Source organism: Ahaetulla prasina, chromosome 12 (genome assembly GCF_028640845.1).
Source record: "Ahaetulla prasina isolate Xishuangbanna chromosome 12, ASM2864084v1, whole genome shotgun sequence".
Classification (NCBI taxonomy): Eukaryota; Metazoa; Chordata; class Lepidosauria; order Squamata; family Colubridae; genus Ahaetulla; species Ahaetulla prasina.
In genome coordinates this window covers 5,520,587-5,545,112 of record NC_080550.1, presented here as the reverse complement: position 1 = coordinate 5,545,112, position 24,526 = coordinate 5,520,587, and the positions used below count along the sequence as shown (strand labels likewise).

The 24,526-nt window shown below is 42.3% G+C and overlaps 1 protein-coding gene and 1 long non-coding RNA gene across 3 annotated transcripts in view; one reads left to right on the top strand and one right to left on the bottom strand.

Moving 5' to 3' along the window:
- FTO (FTO alpha-ketoglutarate dependent dioxygenase) overlaps nt 1-24,526 on the top strand; it is a 219,338-nt gene that overhangs the window by 99,037 nt on the left and 95,775 nt on the right. For both annotated transcript variants that reach the window (XM_058155191.1, XM_058155190.1), the window contains one exon: nt 11,407-11,531. In XM_058155191.1, coding sequence (XP_058011174.1) covers nt 11,407-11,531 — 125 coding nt within the window. The remainder of the gene's footprint in view (nt 1-11,406; nt 11,532-24,526) is intronic.
- The window catches only part of LOC131184158 (uncharacterized), a 61,485-nt gene that overhangs the window by 7,825 nt on the left and 29,134 nt on the right, over nt 1-24,526 (bottom strand). The gene's annotated exons all lie outside the window — the stretch shown is intronic.

Here is a 24,526-nt window from a genome sequence, read left to right as displayed (position 1 = left end):
CTTGAGATATTTTTTGATTAATCATGTGCCATCCAGTCATGTTCAACTTCTGATGACCAAATTTATAGATTTTCTCCATAACGTTCTATCCCTCGCTTGTAGCTTTCAGATGTCTCAATGATGATGTCATCTCTCTAACTACATCCACCCTGCTGCCGACCTTCCTTTTCTTTTCTTTTCTTCTCTTTTCTTTCCCCTTTTTAGCATTATAGGTTTCTCCAGAGAGCCAAGTCTTCACATAATATGTCCAAAGTAGGATAATTTGAGCTCGGTCATTTGTGTCTCCAGTGAGAATTCTGGTTTGATCATAGACTTGTTGGAATCCATAAAATACTTTTCTAAAACTTGAATGAATTCTGTTACGGTCTTTATATTGGAAATCCAGATGTTGACACAAGAGGAGGAGGCCAATCCAGCCTATGATAAAATTGGATGGCCATGGAGCTGATGTCATCCCTCCGGGGTGAACCAGACAGGAAGCATGATTAGATGAGCCAAGTCTACTTTATGGTAAGGTTACATTAGCAGAAACTTGCAAGTCTAAAGGCTCAAACTTCCCACTGGCACTTTTAACCATCTAATAAATTAGGGTGGGTCCTTCCCACAGGTGGGATTCACTTACGTAGCCTACTGGTTCACAAATGTGAGCCCACGCATGCGCACGGCCTTCTGCGCATGTGCACTAGTCGTGCATTACATCGAGGCGGATGGGCACAGCCTCCCGCAGTCGCCGCTACCGGTTCGCGCGATCCGGACATAACAGGCTGAATCCCTCCACTGGTCCTTCCTCATTTTCTTCCTCTAACCATTAAGCAATGGTTCTCTTCTCTCATCTGATGGTTTCCTAGGCAGCCTCACTTTCCTTCATCCCCCAAGGCCATCTACACTTTCCACTAACTTCTAGAAAGCGGTCCTAATGCTCCACTAAACCTGGGGCTAGTGGCAACCATGAACACAGGTTTGAATCATGAATTTGTTCTCTTTTAAACTTCAGCCACAGCCCTTGATGGACCACAGCCTTTGTTTACCGGTCTCCCGGACTTTGTTAATTACTGTCATTAGTGTTTCTTCTCTCTCTCGCTCTCTCTCTCTTTCTTATTCTCTTTCTTTCTTTCTCATTCTCTCTTTTTCTTACTTTTCTCATTCTCACTTTCTTTCTCTTTCTTTCTAATTCACTTTCTTTCTCTTTCTTTCTTTCTCATTCACTTTCTTTTTCTTCCTTTTTCTTCCTTTCATTCTTTCTCATTCTCTCTCTCTCTCTCTTTCTTATTCTCTTTCTTTCTTTCTCATTCTCTCTTTTTCTTACTTTTCTCATTCTCACTTTCTTTCTCTTTCTTTGTCATTCACTTTCTTTCTCATTCTTTCTTTCTCATTCACTTTCTTTCTCTTTCTTTCTTTCTCATTCACTTTCTTTTTCTTCCTTTTTCTTCCTTTCATTCTTTCTCATTCTCTCTCTCTCTCTCTCTCTCTCTCTCTCTTTCTTTCTCTTTCTTTCCCCTTTTTAGCATTATAGGTTTCTCCAGAGAGCCAAGTCTTCACATAATATGTCCAAAGTAGGATAATTTGAGCTCGGTCATTTGTGTCTCCAGTGAGAATTCTGGTTTGATCATAGACTTGTTGGAATCCATAAAATACTTTTCTAAAACTTGAATGAATTCTGTTACGGTCTTTATATTGGAAATCCAGATGTTGACACAAGAGGAGGAGGCCAATCCAGCCTATGATAAAATTGGATGGCCATGGAGCTGATGTCATCCCTCCGGGGTGAACCAGACAGGAAGCATGATTAGATGAGCCAAGTCTACTTTATGGTAAGGTTACATTAGCAGAAACTTGCAAGTCTAAAGGCTCAAACTTCCCACTGGCACTTTTAACCATCTAATAAATTAGGGTGGGTCCTTCCCACAGGTGGGATTCACTTACGTAGCCTACTGGTTCACAAATGTGAGCCCACGCATGCGCACGGCCTTCTGCGCATGTGCACTAGTCGTGCATTACATCGAGGCGGATGGGCACAGCCTCCCGCAGTCGTCGCTACCGGTTCGCGCGATCCGGACATAACAGGCTGAATCCCTCCACTGGTCCTTCCTCATTTTCTTCCTCTAACCATTAAGCAATGGTTCTCTTCTCTCATCTGATGGTTTCCTAGGCAGCCTCACTTTCCTTCATCCCCCAAGGCCATCTACACTTTCCACTAACTTCTAGAAAGCGGTCCTAATGCTCCACTAAACCTGGGGCTAGTGGCAACCATGAACACAGGTTTGAATCATGAATTTGTTCTCTTTTAAACTTCAGCCACAGCCCTTGATGGACCACAGCCTTTGTTTACCGGTCTCCCGGACTTTGTTAATTACTGTCATTAGTGTTTCTTCTCTCTCTCGCTCTCTCTCTCTTTCTTATTCTCTTTCTTTCTTTCTCATTCTCTCTTTTTCTTACTTTTCTCATTCTCACTTTCTTTCTCTTTCTTTGTCATTCACTTTCTTTCTCTTTCTTTCTTTCTCATTCTCTTTCTTTTCTTCCTTTTCTTCCTTTCATTCTTTCTCATTCTCTCTCTCTCTCTTTCTTTCTCATTCTCTCTCTCTCTTTTCTTATTCTCTTTCTTTCTCTTTCTTTCTTTCTCATTCTCACTTTCTTTCTCTTTCTTTGTCATTCACTTTCTTTCTCATTCTTTCTTTCTCATTCACTTTCTTTCTCTTTCTTTCTTTCTCATTCACTTTCTTTTTCTTCCTTTTTCTTCCTTTCATTCTTTCTCATTCTCTCTCTCTCTCTCTCTCTCTCTCTCTCTCTCTCTTTCTTTCTTTCTTCATACGTTTCCAGAATCATTTTTTAAAAAAAATGTTTTTCCCTCTTCCTAATATGGGCTGAAATTTTGTATGTGTATGGATCGACCATATCAGCAAATATGGTGGGGCCTATTGGCCCTATTGGCATCTTGGTTGGAAACATGCGGAAGAACCCTTTGCCCTACAGTGGATAGACAATGGCAAAAATTATGATGATTATATGTATGTGAATTGTGTATGTATATATGTGTATGTATAGGTATGTATATATGTGTAATTATGGATGGATGGATGGATGGTCCCACCTTTTGAAAATGGGACTTGGGATTCCCCCTATCAGCGTCACTTCTTGTTGAGAGAACCAGCATTACGACAAGTTCCAGAAATAAACAAGTTTGCAGAGCGAGCGGGACTAATGAAAAGGGCTTTAATCACCTGGTCAGGTTACTACCATCTTGCCTTTTTTTTAAAAAAAAAACACACTTCTGCCCTTCCTCCTCTGACACCTGAATGAAATGCTTCCGTACAGAATTACTATTTCTTCGCTTTATATCACACTTGTGAACTTGATCTGGAATGAGAGATTAGTTATTTTCCCCTATAATTGTCAATCCCGAGAATAAATCTAGGAGAAAACCACCCTTCAAATAAGTATTTCTTATTTCCCGAACAAAACTGAGCCATATATATCCCCTCGACTGCCGAATGGAAATATTGACCTTCCTATTTTTCATTCCATTCCTGTCCTTCTTTTTATTTTTGATGCGCTTCCTAGGTATTTTAGAGGCAGGCTTTGTTGCCGTCGCTGGGATTTCTCCGACTCCAGAAAAGAGAGGGGAAAAAAATGCTTAATAATAACTCTCACCCCAGCGTTCCCCTGAGTCTCTCGTCTTTGTATTGACTGCGTAGGCCAAGCTAGCCGAAGTAGATTATGCTGAGTTTTAAAGTCATCCGCAAAGCTCAGCGGGGCAAGGAAGTTGGAAAATTGCAGGTTGACGGGAAGACGAAACAAGGGTTGTTAGGGCAGGGACCGAAATCAACAATTTTGTAAACCTGCAAAGGTCAAAACAAGGCTTCGGTTATATAGGGAGAGGCTAGAAAAATCCCATCCCATCTCCTATCTTATCCTTTTAAAAAAAAAAAAAAAAGGAGCAGTGGTTAATGTATTCTATTTAAGAGTCGCGGGAAAGCCGCAGCTTCTGTTTTATTGGGTTGCTATTGAGAAACCAACGGCGTAGCTTCAAGTAGGTGCTTGGAGGTCTCTTAATGGGCTGTCAAGACCAAGACACCGATTCTGTGCTACACTAGCTAGCACAATTCTAGGCCGCATAAACAGAGGGATAGAATCAAGATCACGCGAAGTGTTAATACCGTTTTATAAGGCCTCGGCAAGGCCACACTGGGAATATTGCATCCAGTTTTGGTTGCCACGATGTAAAAAAGATGTGGAGATTCTAGAATGAGTACAGAGACGAGCAACAAAGAGGATTAGTGGACTGGAGGCTAAAACATATGAAGAACGGTTGCAGGAACTGGGTAGGTCTAGTTTAATGAAAAGAAGGACTAGGGGAGACATGATAACAGTGTTCGAATATCTCAGGGGCTGCCACAAAGAAGAGGGAATCAAGCTGTTCTTCAAAGCACCTGAGGGCAGGACAAGAAGCAATGGGTGGAAACTCATCAAGGAGAGAAGCAACTTAGAACTAAGGAGAAATTTCCTGACAGTGAGAACCATTAATCAACAGAAGGGCTTGTCTTCAGAAGTTGTGGGTGCTTCATCACTGGAAGCTTTTAAGAAGAGATTGGACAGCCGCTTATCTGAAATGGTATAGGGTTTCCTGCCTAAGCAGGGGGTTGGGCTAGAAGACCTCCAAGGTCCCTTCCAACTCTGTTTATTCTCTTCTCTTCTCTTCTCTTCTCTTCTCTTCTCTTCTCTTCTCTTCTCTTCTCTTCTCTTCTCTTCTCTTCTATTCTATTCTATTCTATTCTATTCTATTCTATTCTATTCCATAGCTCCTTCCTGTCCCTTAAAGCAACAGGACCTGGGATGATCGTTCACCGAAATATGAATTACTTGATTCGTTCTGTGTTGCATGTGGTCTTCGGCTGTTCATCATCTCCGCAAATCCATTGAGTGCTCTTCGAAGCACTGAAGTCTGACATGTTAGTTATACCTGCGCTGGGCTAACAGTGGGGAAGCCACGGCAGGCAGAAAGGACCACGTGTTGCAACAGCTGGCTTCCATAAAGAACAGCGGCCTCCCCTCCCTTTTCCTCCTCCCTCGCGTCTCTCCTTCTTCCTTTCGTTTCTGTCCGCAAGCAGGCAGCCATTTTTCAACAGCTCCCTGAGGGGAAAGGGAAGAAAACTTTTTAAAAAACCCAAATGGCAGCGCGTGGAAGCCTATGCTAGTAAAAGAACTTTGAAAGACGTTTGCTTCGGAGTCTTCTCTGCAAGGAAGGCTTTCTGGAACGCTGACACCAAAAACTTCCACTGCAGTTGTTGAATGATACCGTTGATGTCGAACGCGGTGCAATAATTAAAAAAAAAAGTAGGGTTAACGTTTTATGTTGTGGGTCCAAAGGATAGGCACAATTTATTTATTTATTTATTTATTTATTTTTCGCATTTGTATACCGCCCTATCTCCCTAGGGACTCAGGGCGGTTCACAGCCAAATAAAAATACATATAAATACACAATAAAACATGCATTAAAAACTTATTACATAAGGCCGAATGATTAAAAATAGAAATACAAATAATAAAACCCCATTAAAACCAAATTCAAAATTTAAAATTCTAGTCCAGTCCTGCGCAAATAAATAGATGTGTCTTAAGCTCGTGGCGAAAGGTTCGAAGGTCAGGAAGTTGGCGGAGTCCTGGGGGAAGTTCGTTCCAGAGGGACACAATATCTTAAAACCAGAATTTCCATTCCATTCCATTTGGTCCTGACCAGCTCAAGGTTGACTCAGCCTTCCGAGGTGGGTAAAATGAGGAGCCAGATTGTTGGTAGCAAAATGCTGACTCTGTAAACAGCTTAGAGAGGGCTGGAAAGCACTGGAAAGCGGTATATAAGTCTAAATGCCATTGCTATTGCTAAGCAAATCACTGCAGTTGTGTAGTAAATCACAAAGTTATTAAGCAAAGCCAGCATCCCCCATTGGCTTTGCTTTTTGGAAGCCAGCTGGAAAGGTCAGGCATGGTGATCATTTGATAAATACATTTTAGCTGACAAATCACCCGAACTTTGATTACCTAAAGGTGGGGACTGTTGCAGTAGTTGTACATGTGAGGAAAAGTCATAAGTCAGTTTTTTTTTCTGTGCTGTTGTAACTTGGAACATTTGCTAAACAAATAGAATTTTTTTTTTTATTGGCCAAGTGTGATTGGATACACAAGGAATTTTTCTTTGGTGCATAGGCTCTCAATGTACATAAAAGAATAGAATAGAATAGAATAGAATAGAATAGAATAGAATAGAATAGAATAGAATAGAATAGAATAGATTGGGATAGAATAGGAATAGGAGAATAGAATAGAACAGAACAGAACAGAACAGAACAGAATAGAATAGAATAGAATAGAATAGAATAGAATAGAATAGATTGGGATAGAATAGGAATAGGAGAATAGAATAGAATAGAATAGAATAGAATAGAATAGAATAGAATAGAATAGAATAGAATAGAATAGAATAGAATAGAATAGAATAGAATAGATTGGGATAGAATAGATTGGGATAGAATAGATTGGGATAGAATAGGAATAGGAGAATAGAATAGAATAGAATAGAATAGAATAGAATAGAATAGAATAGAATAGAATAGAATAGAATAGATTGGGATAGAATAGGAATAGGAGAATAGAATAGAATAGAATAGAATAGAATAGAATAGAATAGAATAGAATAGAATAGAATAGAATAGATTGGGATAGAATAGATTGGGATAGAATAGGAATAGGAGAATAGAATAGAATAGAATAGAATAGAATAGAATAGAATAGAATAGATTGGGATAGAATAGATTGGGATAGAATAGATTGGGATAGAATAGGAATAGGAGAATAGAATAGAATAGAATAGAATAGAATAGAATAGAATAGAATAGAATAGAATAGAATAGAATAGAATAGAATAGATTGGGATAGAATAGGAATAGGAGAATAGAATAGAATAGAATAGAATAGAATAGAATAGAATAGAATAGAATAGAATAGAATAGAATTTTTTATTGGCCGAGTGTGATTGGACACACAAGGAATTTGTCTTTGGTGCATAGGCTCTCAGTGTACATAAAAGAAAAGATACGTTCATGAAGAATCATAAGGTACAACACTTAATGATAGTCATAGGGTACAAATAAGCAATCAGGAAATGTTTGTAAGTTGAGAAGTCTACCCAATGTCTTTAGTGCTTGCTCCATATTTATTCCTGGGTGAAATCCAGCAAGTTCTGACAGGTTTTGGAGAACCGGTAGCAGAAATTTTGAGTAGTTTGGAGAACTGGCAAATACCACCTGTGGCTGGTCCTGGAGTGGGGAGGGAATGCAGATTTTGCAACATCCTTCCCCCAGGAGTGGGGTGGGAATGGGGATTTTGCAGTATCCTTCTCCTGCCACGCCCACCAAGCCACACCATGCCCACCAAGCCACACCCACAGAACCGGTAGTAAAAAAAAATTGGATTTCACCATTGGTTCCAACTCTTTGACAAGGAGTTCCTACTTATCGCGCTTATACAGTATTGGTGGAAACCTTTTGAGAAAAGTGTATTTTCTAAAACTAGCTAATAACACCACTTTTTTGGGGGGAGAGTAGTACCATAAAATTATATATCAATGGAAAGATCATTGAATCAAGAATGTAATGCAATAATTCTTACGAAGGCTTTGCTATTAGAATAGCAGTTGAGTATAAAGAAGAAAAGGGAAACACGTAGAAAAAACAAGAAACAAAAAACAACTTTGACATGAACTGAGCTTAACTCATAGAATCATCTGTTACAACATCCTTCCTGTTGAAGACTACTTCAGCTTCAAACACAACAATACAAGAGCACACAATAGATTTAAGCTTAATGTGAACTGCTTCAGTCTTGATTGCAGAAAATATGACTTCTGTAACAGAGTTGTTAATGCCTGGAATGCACTACCTGACTCTGTGGTCTCTTCTCAAAATCCCCAAAGCTTTAACCAAAAACTATTTACTATTGACCTCACCCCATTCCTAAGAGGTCTATAAGGGGCGGGCATAAGAGCACCAGCGTGCCTATCGTTCCTGTCCTATTGTTTCCTTTCGTTATATCCAATTAATATAGTTATTACATACTCATGCTTATATATATGCTTATATATTATATAGTTATTTTATGCTTATGCTTATATATACTGTATGACAAAATAAATAAATAAATAAATAAAATATACAAAAATAGAAAAAATGAGATATACAAAAAGTATCACCATGTCAATTAATACTTAGATGGGTAACCTTTAGCATGAATTAGGGCCTTACAACATCTTCCCATGGAGTGAACCAAGTCTTTTAGTTCTGCAGCTGTTATAATGTGAAACCAGGATTGAATGATGGCTTCTATTAACTGGGTTTTATTGCTGCGTCGCTTCTGACTAACCAGTTTCTTTAGTCAGCTCCATAGATTTTCAATCGGGTGAAGGTCTGGGCTATTCCCAGGCCATTCCAGCAGTGGAATCTTGAAGCTTCAAAAAAAACAAAAGTGGTGTTATTAGCCATCAAACCTCAAAAATACACTTTCCCCAAAAGGTTTCCACAATTTTGGCCACTACTGTAAATACAACCCAAAAGAACTGTTTTCAGTTGGATAATTTGCAGGAGTTGGAAGAGGGAGACATTGCAGCTTAGGAACTAAAGTTCCCTCCATCTCTGGCTATTTATTTTGGTCCTCAGCCCTTGAAGTGAGAAGGGCTTAGCGAGAGCTCAGAACTGATCCTTGTTAATCTCTGCTGGAAAGTACATTAGATCTCCCGATGAAAACCTTTATTTGTTGACAAAATTAAGTGCTAAAGCTGAGCAGAACACCCTTTCGCCTATTTGGTTCCAGGAAGGGAGAGAATTCCACGCCCAACGTGGCCTAAATCGCTGCGATCCTTTGAGGGAAGGCCTGGCCAGCCCAACCAAAAGTCTAGAATCTCTTTGTGGCACAGAGTTATCGATGTTGTGGCCTTGTTATCTTTCTCGCTGGGACCATTCAGGATATTTTTTCAGCAGGGGAGGGAGTGGAGGAAGACAGCCTTCAATGTATCGGACATTAATACAACTGAGCGCGTCCAGAAATATTTCACAAGAAGAGTCCTCCACTCCTCTACTCGCAACAAAATACCTTATGCCACCAGACTTGAAATTCTGGGTTTAGAAAATTTAGAACTATGCCACCTTCGGTATGACCTGAGCATAGCTCATAAAATCATCTGCTACAATGTCCTTACCTGTCAATGACTACTTCAGCTTCAACCACAACAATACACGAGCACACAATAGATTCAAACTTAAAGTGAACCGCTTCAATCTCAACTGCAGAAAATATGACTTCAGTAACAGAGTTGTTAATGCCTGGAATGCACTACCTGACTCTGTGGTCTCTTCCCAAAATCCCCAAAACTTTAACCTTAGACTGTCTACTGTTGACCTCACCCCATTCTTAAGAGGTCTGTAAGGGGCGTGCATAAGTGCACCTGTGTGCCTACCGTCCCTGTCCTAATGTTCCTTTTAATTGTACTCATTTTATGTATTCAATTCATGCTTATACATATATATATATATATATATATATATATATATATATATATATTATTTAATATGTATTTGACAAAATAAATAAATAAATAAATATCCTAAACATTAGAACCCCCCCAAAAATTCTCTGTTGAGCAACCCATGAGATAAGACAAGACCTATGTGCCTTGTTTGTCGGTTCAAGCGACCTCAGGTCTTAGACATGCCTTGGGAAGGAAAAGAAGGGAGAAGTTGAAGGCGTCACTCAACATTGGGTGAATCAGAGTTTCTAGGGACAATCATCTGTCATTAAAGGTCATTAAGGGAATGAAAAACCCCAGAGTTGATCTTTCTTTGATAAGAAGGCCCTTGTTCAAAAGAACATCTTCCGAATATATATATGGAATGCATATATATATATATAATTTAGGGAGATGGAGTGTACCCCTCAAGCTTTTGATTGATCAGATCTTCTTTACAAAATTAAAACAAAAACCTGTGTTGATTTGAGGAAATGGCTTTCCAAGTTGATAATATCTTTGACCACATTTCTTGAACCCTTGACCCCACGCTGCCAGGATATTTCTTATCACCTTCTAACCTTTGGCTAAGCCAGGTTTGAAAATGAGAATTGAGCACTTGGAAGCTCTGTTATTTTATATTCACGGAGGCTGACCTCATCACCCTGAAGTCATGGGTTCCTCAATCATGTAAAACATATTGGCAGTATAAGCAACATTTCATTCCAAAAGGAAATGTAGACATTTTTATATATTTGCACTTTCTCCGCAATAGTACAGTTGAGCGGAATAGTTATAAACCCCATGATGGAAGAGGTTTACTCTCTCATTGCATCTTAATGATCCTTCCTTCCTTCCTTCCTTCCTTCCTTCCTTCCTTCCTTCCTTCCTTCCTTCCTTCCTTCCGCTTTATTTCCTCCCTCCCTCATTTTTCACTTTCCTTCCTTCCCTCTTTTGCTTCCTCCCATCTTTTCCTCTTCCTTCTCCTCCTCCCTGCCCTCCTGCTATCCTGTCTTTTGCTTTATTTCCTCCCTCCTTCCTTTTTCACTTTCCTTCCTTCCATCTTTTCCTTCTCCTTCTCCTCCTCCCTGCCTCCCTGCCTTCCTGCTATCCTGTCTTTTGCTTTATTTTCTTCCTCTCTCCCTCCCTCCCTCCCCTTTTCTCTATTTTCTTCCTTTCCTCTTTTCCTTCCTTCCTTTTGCTTTATTTCCTCTGTCCTTCCCTCCTTTTTCACTTTCCTTCCTTCCCTCTTTTCCTTCCACCCTCCTCCTCCTCCTCCTTCCCGCCTTCCTGCTTTCCTGCCTTTTGCTTTATTTCCTTCCTTCCTTCCTTCCTTCCTTCCTTCCTTCCTTCCTTCCTTCCTTCCTTCCTTCCTTCCTTCCTTCCCTCCCTCCCTGACTCCCTCCCTCCCTCACTAATAAGTAGCAAATGAGAAAGAGCAGTGTGAGACTAAAAATGTATCTCTAGAAAACTTCATTACAAATATTCCAACCTAGTGGGTTGTGGTTTTTTTTTAAAAGCCAAATAATTGCATTTGACAAAAATGAACTCCAGATTCCCAATACTAACTTGATGATGCTTTAAGATTTGCACCTTAAGATTTCATGTACTTTGATTAAATACCAAACTGAGGTGGCCTCGTTTTTTGACCCATCGTTTACTGTATCGATTTCCAGGCCATAGAACCGTAATAAAAAGGGGCATTGATTTACTGTCCCTATTTGCTTATGGTCTGTTTAATTAATTTTATGCTTTGTTTCTTTCTTTATTTGTTTTTATAACGTTTGTGGCGTTTTCTCTTTACTGCCAACCACCCCTCCCCAATCCCTCCTCTCCTCTCCGCCCCCCCCCTCAAGACGAGTCTACTGCTCTGTGAATTACGAAAAGAAGAACAGATGCAAGAACAAAGGAATGAAAAAACCAGCAGCCTTCTCCCCCTCCTGGTTGAACGACAAGCTCTGCGTCAAGAATGGCTGGTGAGGTGAGAAAGTGGCATTGAAGGAGCGCACAGTAGGTCCGTTATACATTTAAAAAAAAAAAAAATTGCACGGAAGAAAAAGTAAGACCGTTCCCAGCAGCTGCTGTACCGTGTTTCTTTAAAAATTAAAATGTTCGGATGTATATTCTAGGTTTTCTCTGTTTTGAACATGTCTCACTTTAGAATCTAAAGAGAGAACCAACTAAGAGATCTTTTTCAATTTTCATTTGAACATTCCTGGGTTATCTTATACTCCCATTGCATCTTACCTTAATCCATCCTTCCTTCCTTCCTTCCTTCCTTCCTTCCTTCCTTCCTTCCTTCCTTCCTTCCTTCCTTCCTTCCTTCCTCCCTCCCTCCCTCCCTCCCTCCCTCCCTCAATCCCTTATCTCAATCTTCCTTCCTTTCTTCCTTCTTTCCTTCCTTCCTTCCTCCCTCCCTCCCTCCCTTATCTCAATCTTCCTCCCTCCCTCCCTCCCTCAGTCCCTTATCTCAATCTTCCTTCCTTTCTTCCTTCTTTCCTTCCTTCCTTCCTTCCTTCCTTCCTTCCTTCCTTCCTTCCTTCCTTCCTCCCTCCCTCCCTCCCTCATCTCAATCTTCCTTCCTTCCTCCCTCCCTCTGTCCCTTCCTTCCTCCTCCCTCCCTCCCTTATTTCAATCTTCCTCCTCCCTCCTCCCTCCCTCAGTCCCTTATCTCAATCTTCCTTCCTTTCTTCCTTCCTTCCTTCCTCCCTCCCTCCCTCCCTCATCTCAATCTTCCTTCCTTCCTCCCTCCCTCTGTCCCTTCCTTCCTCCCTCCCTCCCTCCCTTATTTCAATCTTCCTCCCTCCCTCCCTCAGTCCCTTATCTCAATCTTCCTTCCTTTCTTCCTTCTTTCCTTCCTTCCTTCCTTCCTTCCTTCCTTCCTTCCTCCCTCCCTCATCTCAATCTTCCTTTCTTCCTCCCTCCCTCTGTCCCTTCCTTCCTCCCTCCCTCCCTTATTTCAATCTTCCTCCCTCCCTCCCTCCCTCAGTCCCTTATCTCAATCTTCCTTCCTTCCTTTCTTCCTTCTTTCCTTCCTTCCTTCCTTCCTTCCTTCCTTCCTCCCTCCCTCATCTCAATCTTCCTTTCTTCCTCCCTCCCTCTGTCCCTTCCTTCCTCCCTCCCTCCCTCCCTTATTTCAATCTTCCTCCCTCCCTCCCTCCCTCAGTCCCCTTTCTCAATCTTTCTTCCTTTCCTTTTTCCTTTTTTCCTTCCTTCCTTCCTTCCTTCCTCCCTCCCTCATCTCAATCTTCCTTCCTTCCTCCCTCCCTCTGTCCCTTCCTTCCTCCCTCCCTCCCTCCCTTATTTCAATCTTCCTCCCTCCCTCCCTCCCTCAGTCCCTTATCTCAATCTTCCTTCCTTCCTTTCTTCCTTCCTTCCTTCCTTCCTTCCTCCCCCCCCCCCCCCTCTCAATCTTCCTTCCTTCCTCCCTCCCTCTGTCCCTTCCTTCCTCCCTCCCTCCCTCCCTTATTTCAATCTTCCTCCCTCCCTCCCTCCCTCCTTCCCTCTCTCCCTCCCTTAATCTTCCTTCTTTCCTTCCTTCCTTCCTTTTGTGATCTTCTGACAAGCCAAGTCAATGGGGAGGCCAGGTTCACTTAACAACCGAGTTACTAATTTATCAGCTGCAGTGCTTCACTTAACAACTGTGGCAAGAAAGTTTGTAGAATAGGGCAAAACTCACTTAACCAATTCCTCACTTAACAACAGAAATGTTGGGCTCAATGGTGGCCATATGTCCAGGACTACCAGTGCCTGGGAAGGAATGTTCAGATATTTCAGAGTTTTGCCCAGGAAGGAATTCAGTCACACAACTAAATATTTATACACCATGAGTGTGTGTGGCTTGGGGGGGAAAAAGAGCAAAACCAAAGGAACCTACCAAAGGTTAACGTAGTGAATAGATCAGTTTAGTAGAGCAAATATGCAATAAATATGGATTTTCTTTGAATGGAGGGGAACGGCAACTCTCTTTGAACGCTTCTCATTTCAATGGTGTTTTTTTTCCCCCTGTTGTTGTTGTTTTTCCCTAAAGCTACCAATTTATTCCCAAGCTGGAGCCAAGTGGCATAATTGAGCCTCTAGGACAAAAATGTTAAGTATTTTGCCGGCATCAGGGTGGAGAAGAGAGGGACGAGAAGGTTGAAGAAGGGAGGGAGAAAAACAGCAGACAAAGCACAGGGCCTCATTATACCTAAACACCTGAAAGAACATTTCAAGAGCTGGGTGCCTTGAAAGCATTCAAAAGACGGTGCCTCCAGAGTATTCTACAACTGCAATTAATTCCTCCTTCCCTTGACTCTGTTCGAGGTTGTTGTTGTTGTTGTTTTTTTGTCCCTGACTGACCTGTCCTAAAGAGCCACTTTGTGGGATCCACTGAGTAAATAGTCTGTCGTGATTTATAACAAAATAACAGGGTTCTATGGAAGGGGCCTAGGAGGTCTTCTAGTCCAACCCGCGACGCCAGCAGGAGACCCGATACCATTTCATACAAATGGCTATCCAGTCTTTTCTTAAAAGCCTCTAGGGATGGAGCTTCTGGAGGCAAGCCGTTCCGCTGATTAATTGTTCCGACTGTCAGGATAATTTCTCTTAGGTCTAGGTTGCTTCTCTCCTTCATTAGTCTCCATCCATTGGTTCTTGTTCTGCTTTAAGGTGCTTTGGAGAATAGCTTGACTCCCTCTTCTTTGTGGCAGCCCCTGAGATATCGGAAGACTGCTATCATGTCTCCCCTAGTCCTTCTTTCCATTAAACTAGATATACCCAGTTCCAGCAACTGTTCTTTATATGTTTTAGCCTCCATCCTTCTAATCATCTTTGTTGATCTTCTCTGCACTCTTTCTAGAGTCTCCACCTCTTTTTTTACATCATGGGGACCAAAACTGGATGCTGTATTCCAAGTGTGGCCTCACCCAGGCATTATAAAGTGGTATTAGCACTTCACGTTAATCAGGCCACCCTAAGTATCTTTCTTTTCACTAGATTAGACATATCCGATTTCCCTGCACTTCTGCTTCATCAAAGGTTTGGAGAAATGGTTAGGCTCCAATGCTAATATAAACACACACATGCACACACACGCACATACATACAAAGTGGTGAAAGTTATAGCACACCCAGTGCCTCTCTGGAGGAGCACTGTTGAGTTTTAGAGATCAGCCTACTGTGTACTTTGGAATTACCCAAGAAAAATGTGCCTCGACAGGAAATAATTAGCACTTGTCAAAGGCCAGGCGGTGGGTTATAGTATTTTACTTTTAGCAAGCTATCAAGGCATCGGGTTAGATGAGATAATAGATTTCTGTTTTATTCTTCCTCCATTTCCCCCCCTCCCCACTCTGGAAGTTAAATACTGGTGAATTTAATGACCTTATCCTGCACATTAGAGAAGGCATACAATGAGGAAAGCTTTTAAGAAAGATAAAGCAAATAGATGAGTGAAGATGTAGGGAGAAGAAGGGAAAGAAAGAAAGAAAGAAAGAAAGAAAGAAAGAAAGAAAGAAAGAAAGAAAGAAAGAAAGAAAGAAAAAGAGAAGGGAGGGAGGGAGGGAGGGAGGAAGGAGGGGGAAGGGGGAAGGGAAAGAAGAAAGTAAGTGGGAAAGAAGGAAGGGAGAGAGGAAGGAAGGAAGTGGGAAAGGAGGAAGGAATGGGGAAGGGAAGAAAGAAGGGAGAGAGGAAGGAAGTGGGAAGGAAGGATGGATGGAAGGAAGGAAAGAAGGAAGGAAGGGAAAAAAAGTCAGAATCCTTATAGTTGTCAAGAGGAATTCAGAATAATCTTGTAATTTTGCCAGATACCCTAACCATGGGTTTGTTGTTCCGATTGGGTTATGAATATCAGGAATTTCAGATCCAAGTCAATTAAGTTCAGCCAGGACCTTGGAGAGCTCCAAATATGAGTGATGCTTTTTTTGTTTTAATTGCCCCGCCTCCATTGCTAAAGCCTCCAATAATTAAAGAGACTGATTGTCCAGGTAGTAACTTTGTGTGGGAAATTTCACGTGGAAGGTTGGGTGGTAGTGATGAAAGCCTAATCAAAGTCCCTGGGAGTATTTAATAGATCACCAGGATCTTTGGTCCAAGGTGTCCTATAGAAGATGAAATTGAACCTGAAATCTCCCATTCCTTGTTCAGTATCTTCAAGGTTACATATTCCTGGCTATTCCCAGATCTTGGTGGGCTGGTGGATATGCCCCAAGAGAATAATACCTTCACATACTGTAAATTAACAAAATAACAGAATAACAGAGTTGGAAGAGACCTCCAAGGAGGTCTTCTGGTTCAACTCCCTGCTCAAGCAAGAAATCCTATACCATTCCAGACAAGTGACTGTCCAATCTCTTTTTAAAAACCTCCAGCCTTGGAGCCCTCACAACTTGAGGACCCAGATTGTTGGGGGGCAATAAGTTGACTTTGTATATAGTATACAAATGGATGAAGACTATTGCCTGACATAGTGTAAGCCGCCCTGAATCTTCGGAGAAGGGCGGGATATAAATGCAAATTAAAAAAAAAAACTTCTGGAGGCAAGTCGTTCCACTGATAATTGTTCTAACCATCAGGAAATTTCTCCTTGATTCTAGGTTGGTTCTCACCTTGATAAATTTCCTCCATTGCTTCTCATCTGCCTTCAGGTGCTTTGGACAATAAATTGACTCCCTCTTCTTTGTGGCAGTCCCTTAACTATTAGAACAGTGCTGTCATGTCACCCCTAGTCCTTCTTTTTTATCAGACTAGACATACCCAATTCCTGCAACTGTTTTTCGTATGCTTTAGCCTCCATCCTCCTAATCATTTTTATTGCTTTTCTCTGCGCTCTTTCCAGAGTGTCCACGTATTTTTGGTGGGTTTTTTTTATATTTTGGTGATCGAAAAGGGGATTAATACGGAGAGTCGATTCCTAAAAGCTGTGGTTTATTTATTCTACCAGATAGGCAATCTGATGGGCAGATTGTTATAGCGGTTAAAAGAGTTTCTTGAGCTCTTCAAACTGACCTCTTCTTGACCTCTGTCTGCCAGGAGTCATCCCGCTTCTCCAAAAAAGGCACAGGCAGCTTCTCCCATTCTCCTAACTCTTGGAGAATCCGACAACTGAAGGCCATCGACTGTGAATTTCAAATCAGCCGTGCAAAAGCAAAACACAGCCAGGAGAAAAATAGCTCAGTTGTTGGCTTTAAGGTCACGGTCCGATAATGAAAATTATTACCAAATTGTATGGAAGTTTAACTGCAAGGAGCAAGCTCGGGAGGCTGGGTCTAGACTATTGGGTTTGATAAATGAAGTGTGAAGTGGTCCATCTGGCTCAAGACCACTCCCTCCCTTCTCTGACCAAAGGGAAGCCTTTTAAAAAGAACCACAGTAGGTATAGAATCAATGACCCATAAGCGGAGCTGGAATTGGTTAAGATTTAATGGTGTCCGTAGAAGACATGTTCACATGGGGCTGGAGACAGAAAGGTGCAGTAGATGTTGGATTAAAACAAATCAAAACCCAAAATGTGTGCGCTCCCTCAATGAGACTCACTCCTGGATTTGTTAGAGCTTCTTGTCAGTTCTTTTTAAAACCACAGTTAAAACCTACTATGTGTATTTATTTATTTAAATACTTGATAAGGCCAGCCACTTCAGCAGAGGGAGAAAAAGGAAGGAAGGAAGGAAGGAGGAAGGAAGGAAGGAAGGAAGGAAGGAAGGAAGGAAGGAAGGAAGGAAGGAAGATAAAGAATAGAATAGAATAGAATAGAATAGATAGAGTAGAGTAGAGTAGAGTAGAGTAGAGTAGAGTAGAGTAGAGTAGAGTAGAGTAGAGTAGAGTAGAATAGAATAGAATTTTTTATTGGCCAAGTGTGATTGGGTAAACAAGGAATTTGTCTTTGGTGCAGTGAATAGAATAGAATAGAATAGAATAGAATAGAATAGAATAGAATTGAATTGAATTGAATTGAATTGAATTGAATTTTTGATGGCCAAGTGTGATTGGGCACACAAGGAATTTGTCTTGGTGCATACGCTCTCAGCATACATAAAAGAAAAGATACGTTCATCAAGAATCGTAAGGTACAACGCTTAATGATAGTCATAGAGTACAAATAAGCAAAACAATATCAATATAAATCATAAGGATACAAGCAACAAAGTTACAGTCATACAGTCATAAGTGGAAGGAGATGGGTGGTGGGAACAATGAGAAGATTAATAGTAGTGCAGACTTAGTAAATAGTTTGACAGTGTTGAGGGAATTATTTGTTTAGCAGAGTAATGGCATTCGGGAAGATAGAAAGAAGGAAGATAGAGAAAAAGAAGGAAGGAAGATAGAAGGAAGGAAGATAGCAAACAAGAAAGAAAAAAGGGAAGGAAGGAAGGAAGGAAGGAAGGAAAAGGAAAAGAAGGAAAGAAAGAAAAAGAAAGAAGGAATACTTGGCCAGTGAGTTGGTCAGATAAATGTGCTTACATGCAACGTTGGCAGAAATCCTGATCATGGTTGTTTAGCGTGTTGTTAACAGAAAGGGAGAAGAGATTTAAATTAATAGTCATGTTTTTCTATAGCTGTGGCAAATGATGCATATATCATTTCTGTTAGTGATTTAAGATGACATTTCCAGGGCATTAATTCAAGAGAGTCACAGGCATCTGTTTTACTTAGCACTCAATCAAAGTGGTGCTAAACTTCAAGGTTCTGGGTTAAACAAACTCACACCAGCTTCAACCCAGATGCTAAAAGGGGCTGCGATTCATAGATTCCATGTGTGTGTTTGTGTGTGTGTGTGTGTGTGTGTGCAGAAGTTCACTTCCACTGAAAGAAAACGCATCAAATTGGTATGGTCTAATGAGGGACATGGGCTGTGACAAATCACGCCTGGCCAGAAGGTGAATGAATTAATGCCTGCACCCACAGATGGTCTCTAGTATCTCAGAACCATGATACGTAAATCAATATGGTTACTAAAGGCTGGCCCTTGACAGTACAGCAGGGGTGTCCAACCCTGGTGACTTTTTAAGACCTGTGGACTTCAACTCCCAGAATTCCCCAATCGGAAATCAACTGCGTATGAAAAGAATCTTAGGTTCTACATTGACCCAACCGGGCAGAACCAAGCTTAGAAAATAACACGGCTCCTTAATTATAAAATGTAAAATGAAGATTTGCTTCTGAGGTGTCCTCTTGGGGCACACTGAGTAGCTGGAGAGTCCGGAGGTTCCTCAACTCAAGTTGACTTATCAAGGGATAGAATGGCTGCCTCGTGGATCTTAGCTCTCAAATCCACTTGGAATAAGGACAGTGTAGAGAATAGAATAGAATAGAATAGAATAGAATAGAATAGAATAGAATAGAATAGAATAGAATAGAATAGAATAGTTGGAAGGGATTTGGAGGTCTTCTAGTCCAACCCCCTGCTTAGGGAGGAAACTCTATATCAGTGATGGCTAACCTTTTTGCCGTTGCATGCCAGGAGCAGGGGATCCCACCCCTTGGTGAACTCCAAATTATTTTACTACCGGTTCTGTGGGCGTAGCTTGGTGGGTGTGATGTGGCTTGGTGGGCATGGCTTGGTGGGCATGGCAGGGGAAGGATATTGCAAAATCTCCATTCCCACCCCACTCCAGGGGAAGGATACTGCAAAATCCCCATTCCCGCCCCACTCCTGGTGGTAGGATATTGCAAAATCTCCATTACCACCACACTCTGGGGCCAGCCAGAGGTGGTGTTTGCCGGTTCTCTGAAGTACTCAAAATTACCGCTACCGGTTCTCCGAACTGCTCAAAATTTCTGCTACCGGTCTCCAGAACCTGCTGGATTTCACCTATGATCCCACCGGAAGTTGACAAACGGGTCATTTCTGGCCTCCGGAGGGCCTCCGGGTGGGTGGGGAAGGCCGTTTTTGCCCTCCCCAGACTCCTAGAAAGGCTCTGGAGGCTGGGGAGAGAGAAAAAAATGCCTTCCCCATCCCCCGCCCCCCGAGGCACTCCAGAGGCAGGGTTGTCCAATCTTATCAGTTTTTAAGACTTGTGGACTACAACTTCCAGAATTTCCCAGGCTGGCTGGAGAATTCTGGGAGTTGAAATCTGTGGGTCTTCAAGTTGCCAAGGTTGGACATTCCTGTTCTATAATGTTCTGGGCTCATTAACATAATGAATTAAATAACAATGAAGGGAGGAAGGAGGAAAAGTCAGCTAAGGTGAGGAACTTGGTTGATCTGATATGAAGAAAGCAACATGCTTTTTTCCTTAGCTAGGGTGATATGCGAACCAGCTCATGACTAAGAGCAACTTGAGTGGGAAGAAATCTGGTTTGAGGTGACTAGACATTTCTCTCATTTCATACTATCAAAAATAGACTCTGATAATAAAATGCTTCTGGTCTTTGCCAGCTTTAAATAACTTATTTATAAGTTTATTTATGCCAGCTTACTTCCATAGCATAACAAGAGACAGTTTGGTCTAGCGGTTAAGGCACCAGGCTAGAAACCAGGAAATGAAAATGGCTGAGTGAGAATGGACCAATTACCAGGAGATAGTGAGTTCTAGTCCCGCCTTAGGTATGAAAGCCAGCTGGGTAACTTTGGGCCAATCTCTAGGAGACTATGAGTTCTAGTCCTGCCTTAGGCATGAAAATGGCTGGGTGAGATTGGACCAATCACCAGGAGACAGTGAGTTCTAGTCCTGTTTTAGGCATGAAAGCCAGCTGGGTGACTTGGGGCCAATCTCTTGGAGACCATGAGTTCTAGTCCTGCTTTAGGCATAAAAATGGCTGGGTGAGATTGGACCAATCACCAGGAGACAGTGAGTTCTAGTCCTGTTTTAGGCATGAAAGCCAGCTGGGTGACTTGGGGCCAATCTCTTGGAGACCATGAGTTCTAGTCCTGCTTTAGGCATAAAAATGGCTGGGTGAGATTGGACCAATCACCAGGAGACAGTGAGTTCTAGTCCCGCCTTAGGTATGAAAGCCAGCTGGGTAACTTTGGGCCAATCTCTAGGAGACTATGAGTTCTAGTCCTGCCTTAGGCATGAAAATGGCTGGGTGAGATTGGACCAATCACCAGGAGACAGTGAGTTCTAGTCCTGTTTTAGGCATGAAAGCCAGCTGGGTGACTTGGGGCCAATCTCTTGGAGACCATGAGTTCTAGTCCTGCTTTAGGCATAAAAATGGCTGGGTGAGATTGGACCAATCACCAGGAGACAGTGAGTTCTAGTCCTGTTTTAGGCATGAAAGCCAGCTGGGTGACTTGGGGCCAATCTCTTGGAGACCATGAGTTCTAGTCCTGCTTTAGGCATAAAAATGGCTGGGTGAGATTGGACCAATCACCAGGAGACAGTGAGTTCTAGTCCCGCCTTAGGTATGAAAGCCAGATGGGTAACTTTGGACCAATCTCTAGGAGACTATGAGTTCTAGTCCTGCCTTAGGTGTGAAAATGGCTGGGTGAGATTGGACCAATCACCAGGAGACAGTGAGTTCTAGTCCTGTCTTAGGCATGAAAGCCAGCTGGGTGGCTTGGGGCCAGTCCCCTTCTCTCAGCCCAACCCATTTCACAAGGCTGTCGTTGGGGGCAAAACAGGAGGAGGAAGGATATGTGTGGGATATTTTTTTTTAATTATTCATTTAATGGATTTGTGTGCTGCTACCCATCTATCCGGAGTCCACTCTGGGCATGTTACAAACCATTATGTTTGCCACCTCGAGTTATTTGTAAAATAGAACTCCATACAACTAAATAAGCAAAGTAAACAGGCATGGTCAAAATTAGACAAACGTCGTTGAAATTATAAGTGCGTTGGACCTAGTTTTTTCATGCCGAGTCTTTGGAAATAAATCAATACTGATTCTTAACCGTAGCCTGCTCTCTCCTTGCTTTCCAACAAGTATCTCAAATTTGTTCTGTTGCCTGTTTTCATTTGTTTGTTTGTTTTGTTGTTTGTTTGTTTTGTTATGACCATACCTGAAACCTAGTTGGAACTGCTTAGTCTAACCGGGAACGTTTTCTTCTCCTGCTGTTGGGACCCACCAAGCTCAGGGAATTAAAATTATTGGGCTTCCCGAAGAGGTAGGGTGGGGGAAGCTTGATAAATCAGAGGCTCTGACAAATTTATAACCTGCAAGATGGAGTGTTTGCTTCATCACATGACAGCCGAAGCACACCCAGTCACATTAGTATCAGTTGTCATCGGGCTTTTTAGAAACAACTTTGTCTGCCAAAGGCAACCGGGCATTTGGAAAAGAAGCTGTAAAGTTTTTTTTTTTCTTTTTTAAATTCCCAAAGTGTGACTTGATTCCTGCCTGACAGTTTCCGAGAACTGGCTGGGCATCGTCCCTGTTAAGGACATAAGGAAGGACTGCTTGTTGAATGATGGACGTAGGCCGAGTTTATTTTTAATTTGTTTCTCAGGGTTTTCTGGCTGCCCTGACCTCAATCAGTGTTTTTTTCTTTTTTCTTTTCGACTCTCGGTAAAATGGTTGTGATCTTTATCTAGTTTCCTCAAGGGAATGGAAAGGACTGGTTGAAAAGTGGGGGCTTCTAATATTTAGATTTAAATGACGCGTAGGAATGTGTGTGGGTTAATTTGTTTATTTGAGGATAGTAAGACCAGTTTCAGAAGTTGACTCTTGATTATTCCCTATAAACAGAGCACAAACCTGTAGTGGAAATGATGGGTGGGCCCGCCCCGCCCCCGCCCCACCCCACCCCGCCACTTCAGCCACCTCAGTTCTATGCCAGCCTATTTAGGCACGTTTTTGAAGCTGGGCACATGCGCGAAAGACAGGTGCGCTTGCAAACTGGGTGCGTGCGCGCCTGAAGCGAGCATCCAGGTGCGTGGCAAACTGGTAGTAACATAATCTGAAACCCACTGCTGCCATAATAATAATAAAGAAACAATATTCTCTTCTATTCAGTATTCCTAATTATCAGGTATTCTTTAGCTGGCCTATATTTTTTCCTTCTTCGTTGATTTTATTTTTCAGGGAGGGTGGCGTTTTCTACTTGAAATGCAAGCTTGGGTAGAAATTGCTTTTTTCTCAGGTTCTGAAGGAAGGAGGCGGTGCCCGGATAACGTTCCCACAAAGCTTATTACTTCTATAAGCGGGCTGCTCGATGGCGAGGGGAGATAAGTGCCCTTTAGATGCCTCCAAATTTGTCTTTCGCTGCGGCCGTTAAGACCTTTCATCAGAATGATTTTTGACCATCATGGTCAAGGTTGATTTGAAGGAATGCCCTCGAGAGGAAAGGTTAGCAATTTTGTCCGCCCCGTAATGGATTAATCGCTAACTCTACTGTGTGTTTATCTTAAGGAGACAATTTACCACACATGAAAAGTTGTAATTTTATTTTATACCAAGGGTGTCCCTTGTGTATCCTAGTCATTTCCTTTGCCATGTATTTTCCAGGTTATAGATAAAGTCTAAATTCAGCTGTCAGCTGGGGGAAGTGTTTGAGGACGGTGGCAGTTTATTAACTGCTTGGTCTGCCTGTAGGTGACACTGCGCCGTGAATTATCAAGTTGTCTTTCAAAATCTGGCTCAGGTTGTTCGTGGGTCTGTATCAGGGCTGGGCAACTTTGGATTAATTAGTAGATTGATTGATTAATTAATCAAGGGGTGTGTGTGTCACACGAGAAAGTGGACTGTTGTGGAAGGCCAACGCAAAATGGCTGCAGAGGCACGCATTCGCACGCAAACGTAAATTGGGGGGGGGGGGAAATAGCAGTCGCCTTCAAAATAAAAGCCATGCAATTGTATTGTGTGAATGGCATACAGTTATTGACATTTGATTTCTAATTTTCGGCAGATCTCACACAGGCCAGACAGAGATAGCTCTGGATGTGGCCCGGGGGGCCATAAAATGCCCAGGTGTGGTCCATGTCTATGCCGAGATAAGCATGGATGGGTTGATAGATGAATGCACTCACAGACACACACAAAATAGTAATGGTTTCCATTACTAAGGTGGGACTAGAACTCACAGTCTCTCGTTGATTGGCCCAAGGTCACTCAGCTGGCTTTCATGCTTAAGGCGGGACTAGAACTCACCGTCTCCTGGTGATTGGCCCAAGGTCACCCAGCTGGCTTTCATGCCTAAGGCGGGACTAGAAGTCACCATCTCCTTGTGATTGGCCCAAAGTCATCTAGCTGGCTTTTATGGCTAAGATGGGACTAGAACTCACCATCTCCTGGTTTCTAGCCTGATGCCTTCACCAGTAGCCCAAATTGGCTTTTCAGCATCATCTGTAGAGTGGTTGCCCTCGTCCCAAAAAAAAGCACACATCAGAAAGGAGTTATTAGTAACAGTAACAGAGTCGGAAGGGACCTTGGAGGTCATCTAGTCCAACCCCCCGCTCACGCAGGAGACCTATACCTGGGATTCGAAACGCCGAAGTGCCGACCTTTCTGATCGACAAGCTCAAGCGTCTTAGCCACTGAGCCACCTAGCCGGGCTAAAAATAATTTTTAAAAAACCCTAAAAATGCAAATTTCACTTCAACCGGCGTGCGCGGAAACGGTATCGCAAGTGGCCCTTTTACATTTCCATCCATTATAGCGTGGGCTGCTGCACCCAGTCGGTGCTACCTTCCTAGTGTTAATTACAACCTACAAGACTGGTGCGGTTAATTTTGTGGCGAGCATATTGTTTCTCGGAGGCTCCCCCCACCACCCTCACCCCGAGCAGCTCATAAATTACCTTGAAGGTAAAACGGCAACTTGGGGAACCAGTTATGAAAATTCCATCCATCTCGCTTAGGAGGTGCAGCTGCTGTTGTCAGCTGCTCCGCTCTTGTATTGTGAAGGAATTACGGTGGGTCAGGTTTAAGAGGCCAGGCCTGGCTGTCACCGAGAAGCTAACCTGTCCTGGCCCTGTCAGACAGTTACCTTCTGTTGATCCCTTGTGGTTTTACTTCCCGAGCTATAAACGGCAGGCTGGGACAGGTGAGCAGTCCCTAAGCTGTCTCTATTCATTATGTTACAGAAACTTAGTGTAAGTAGGCAGGTACGCAGTCT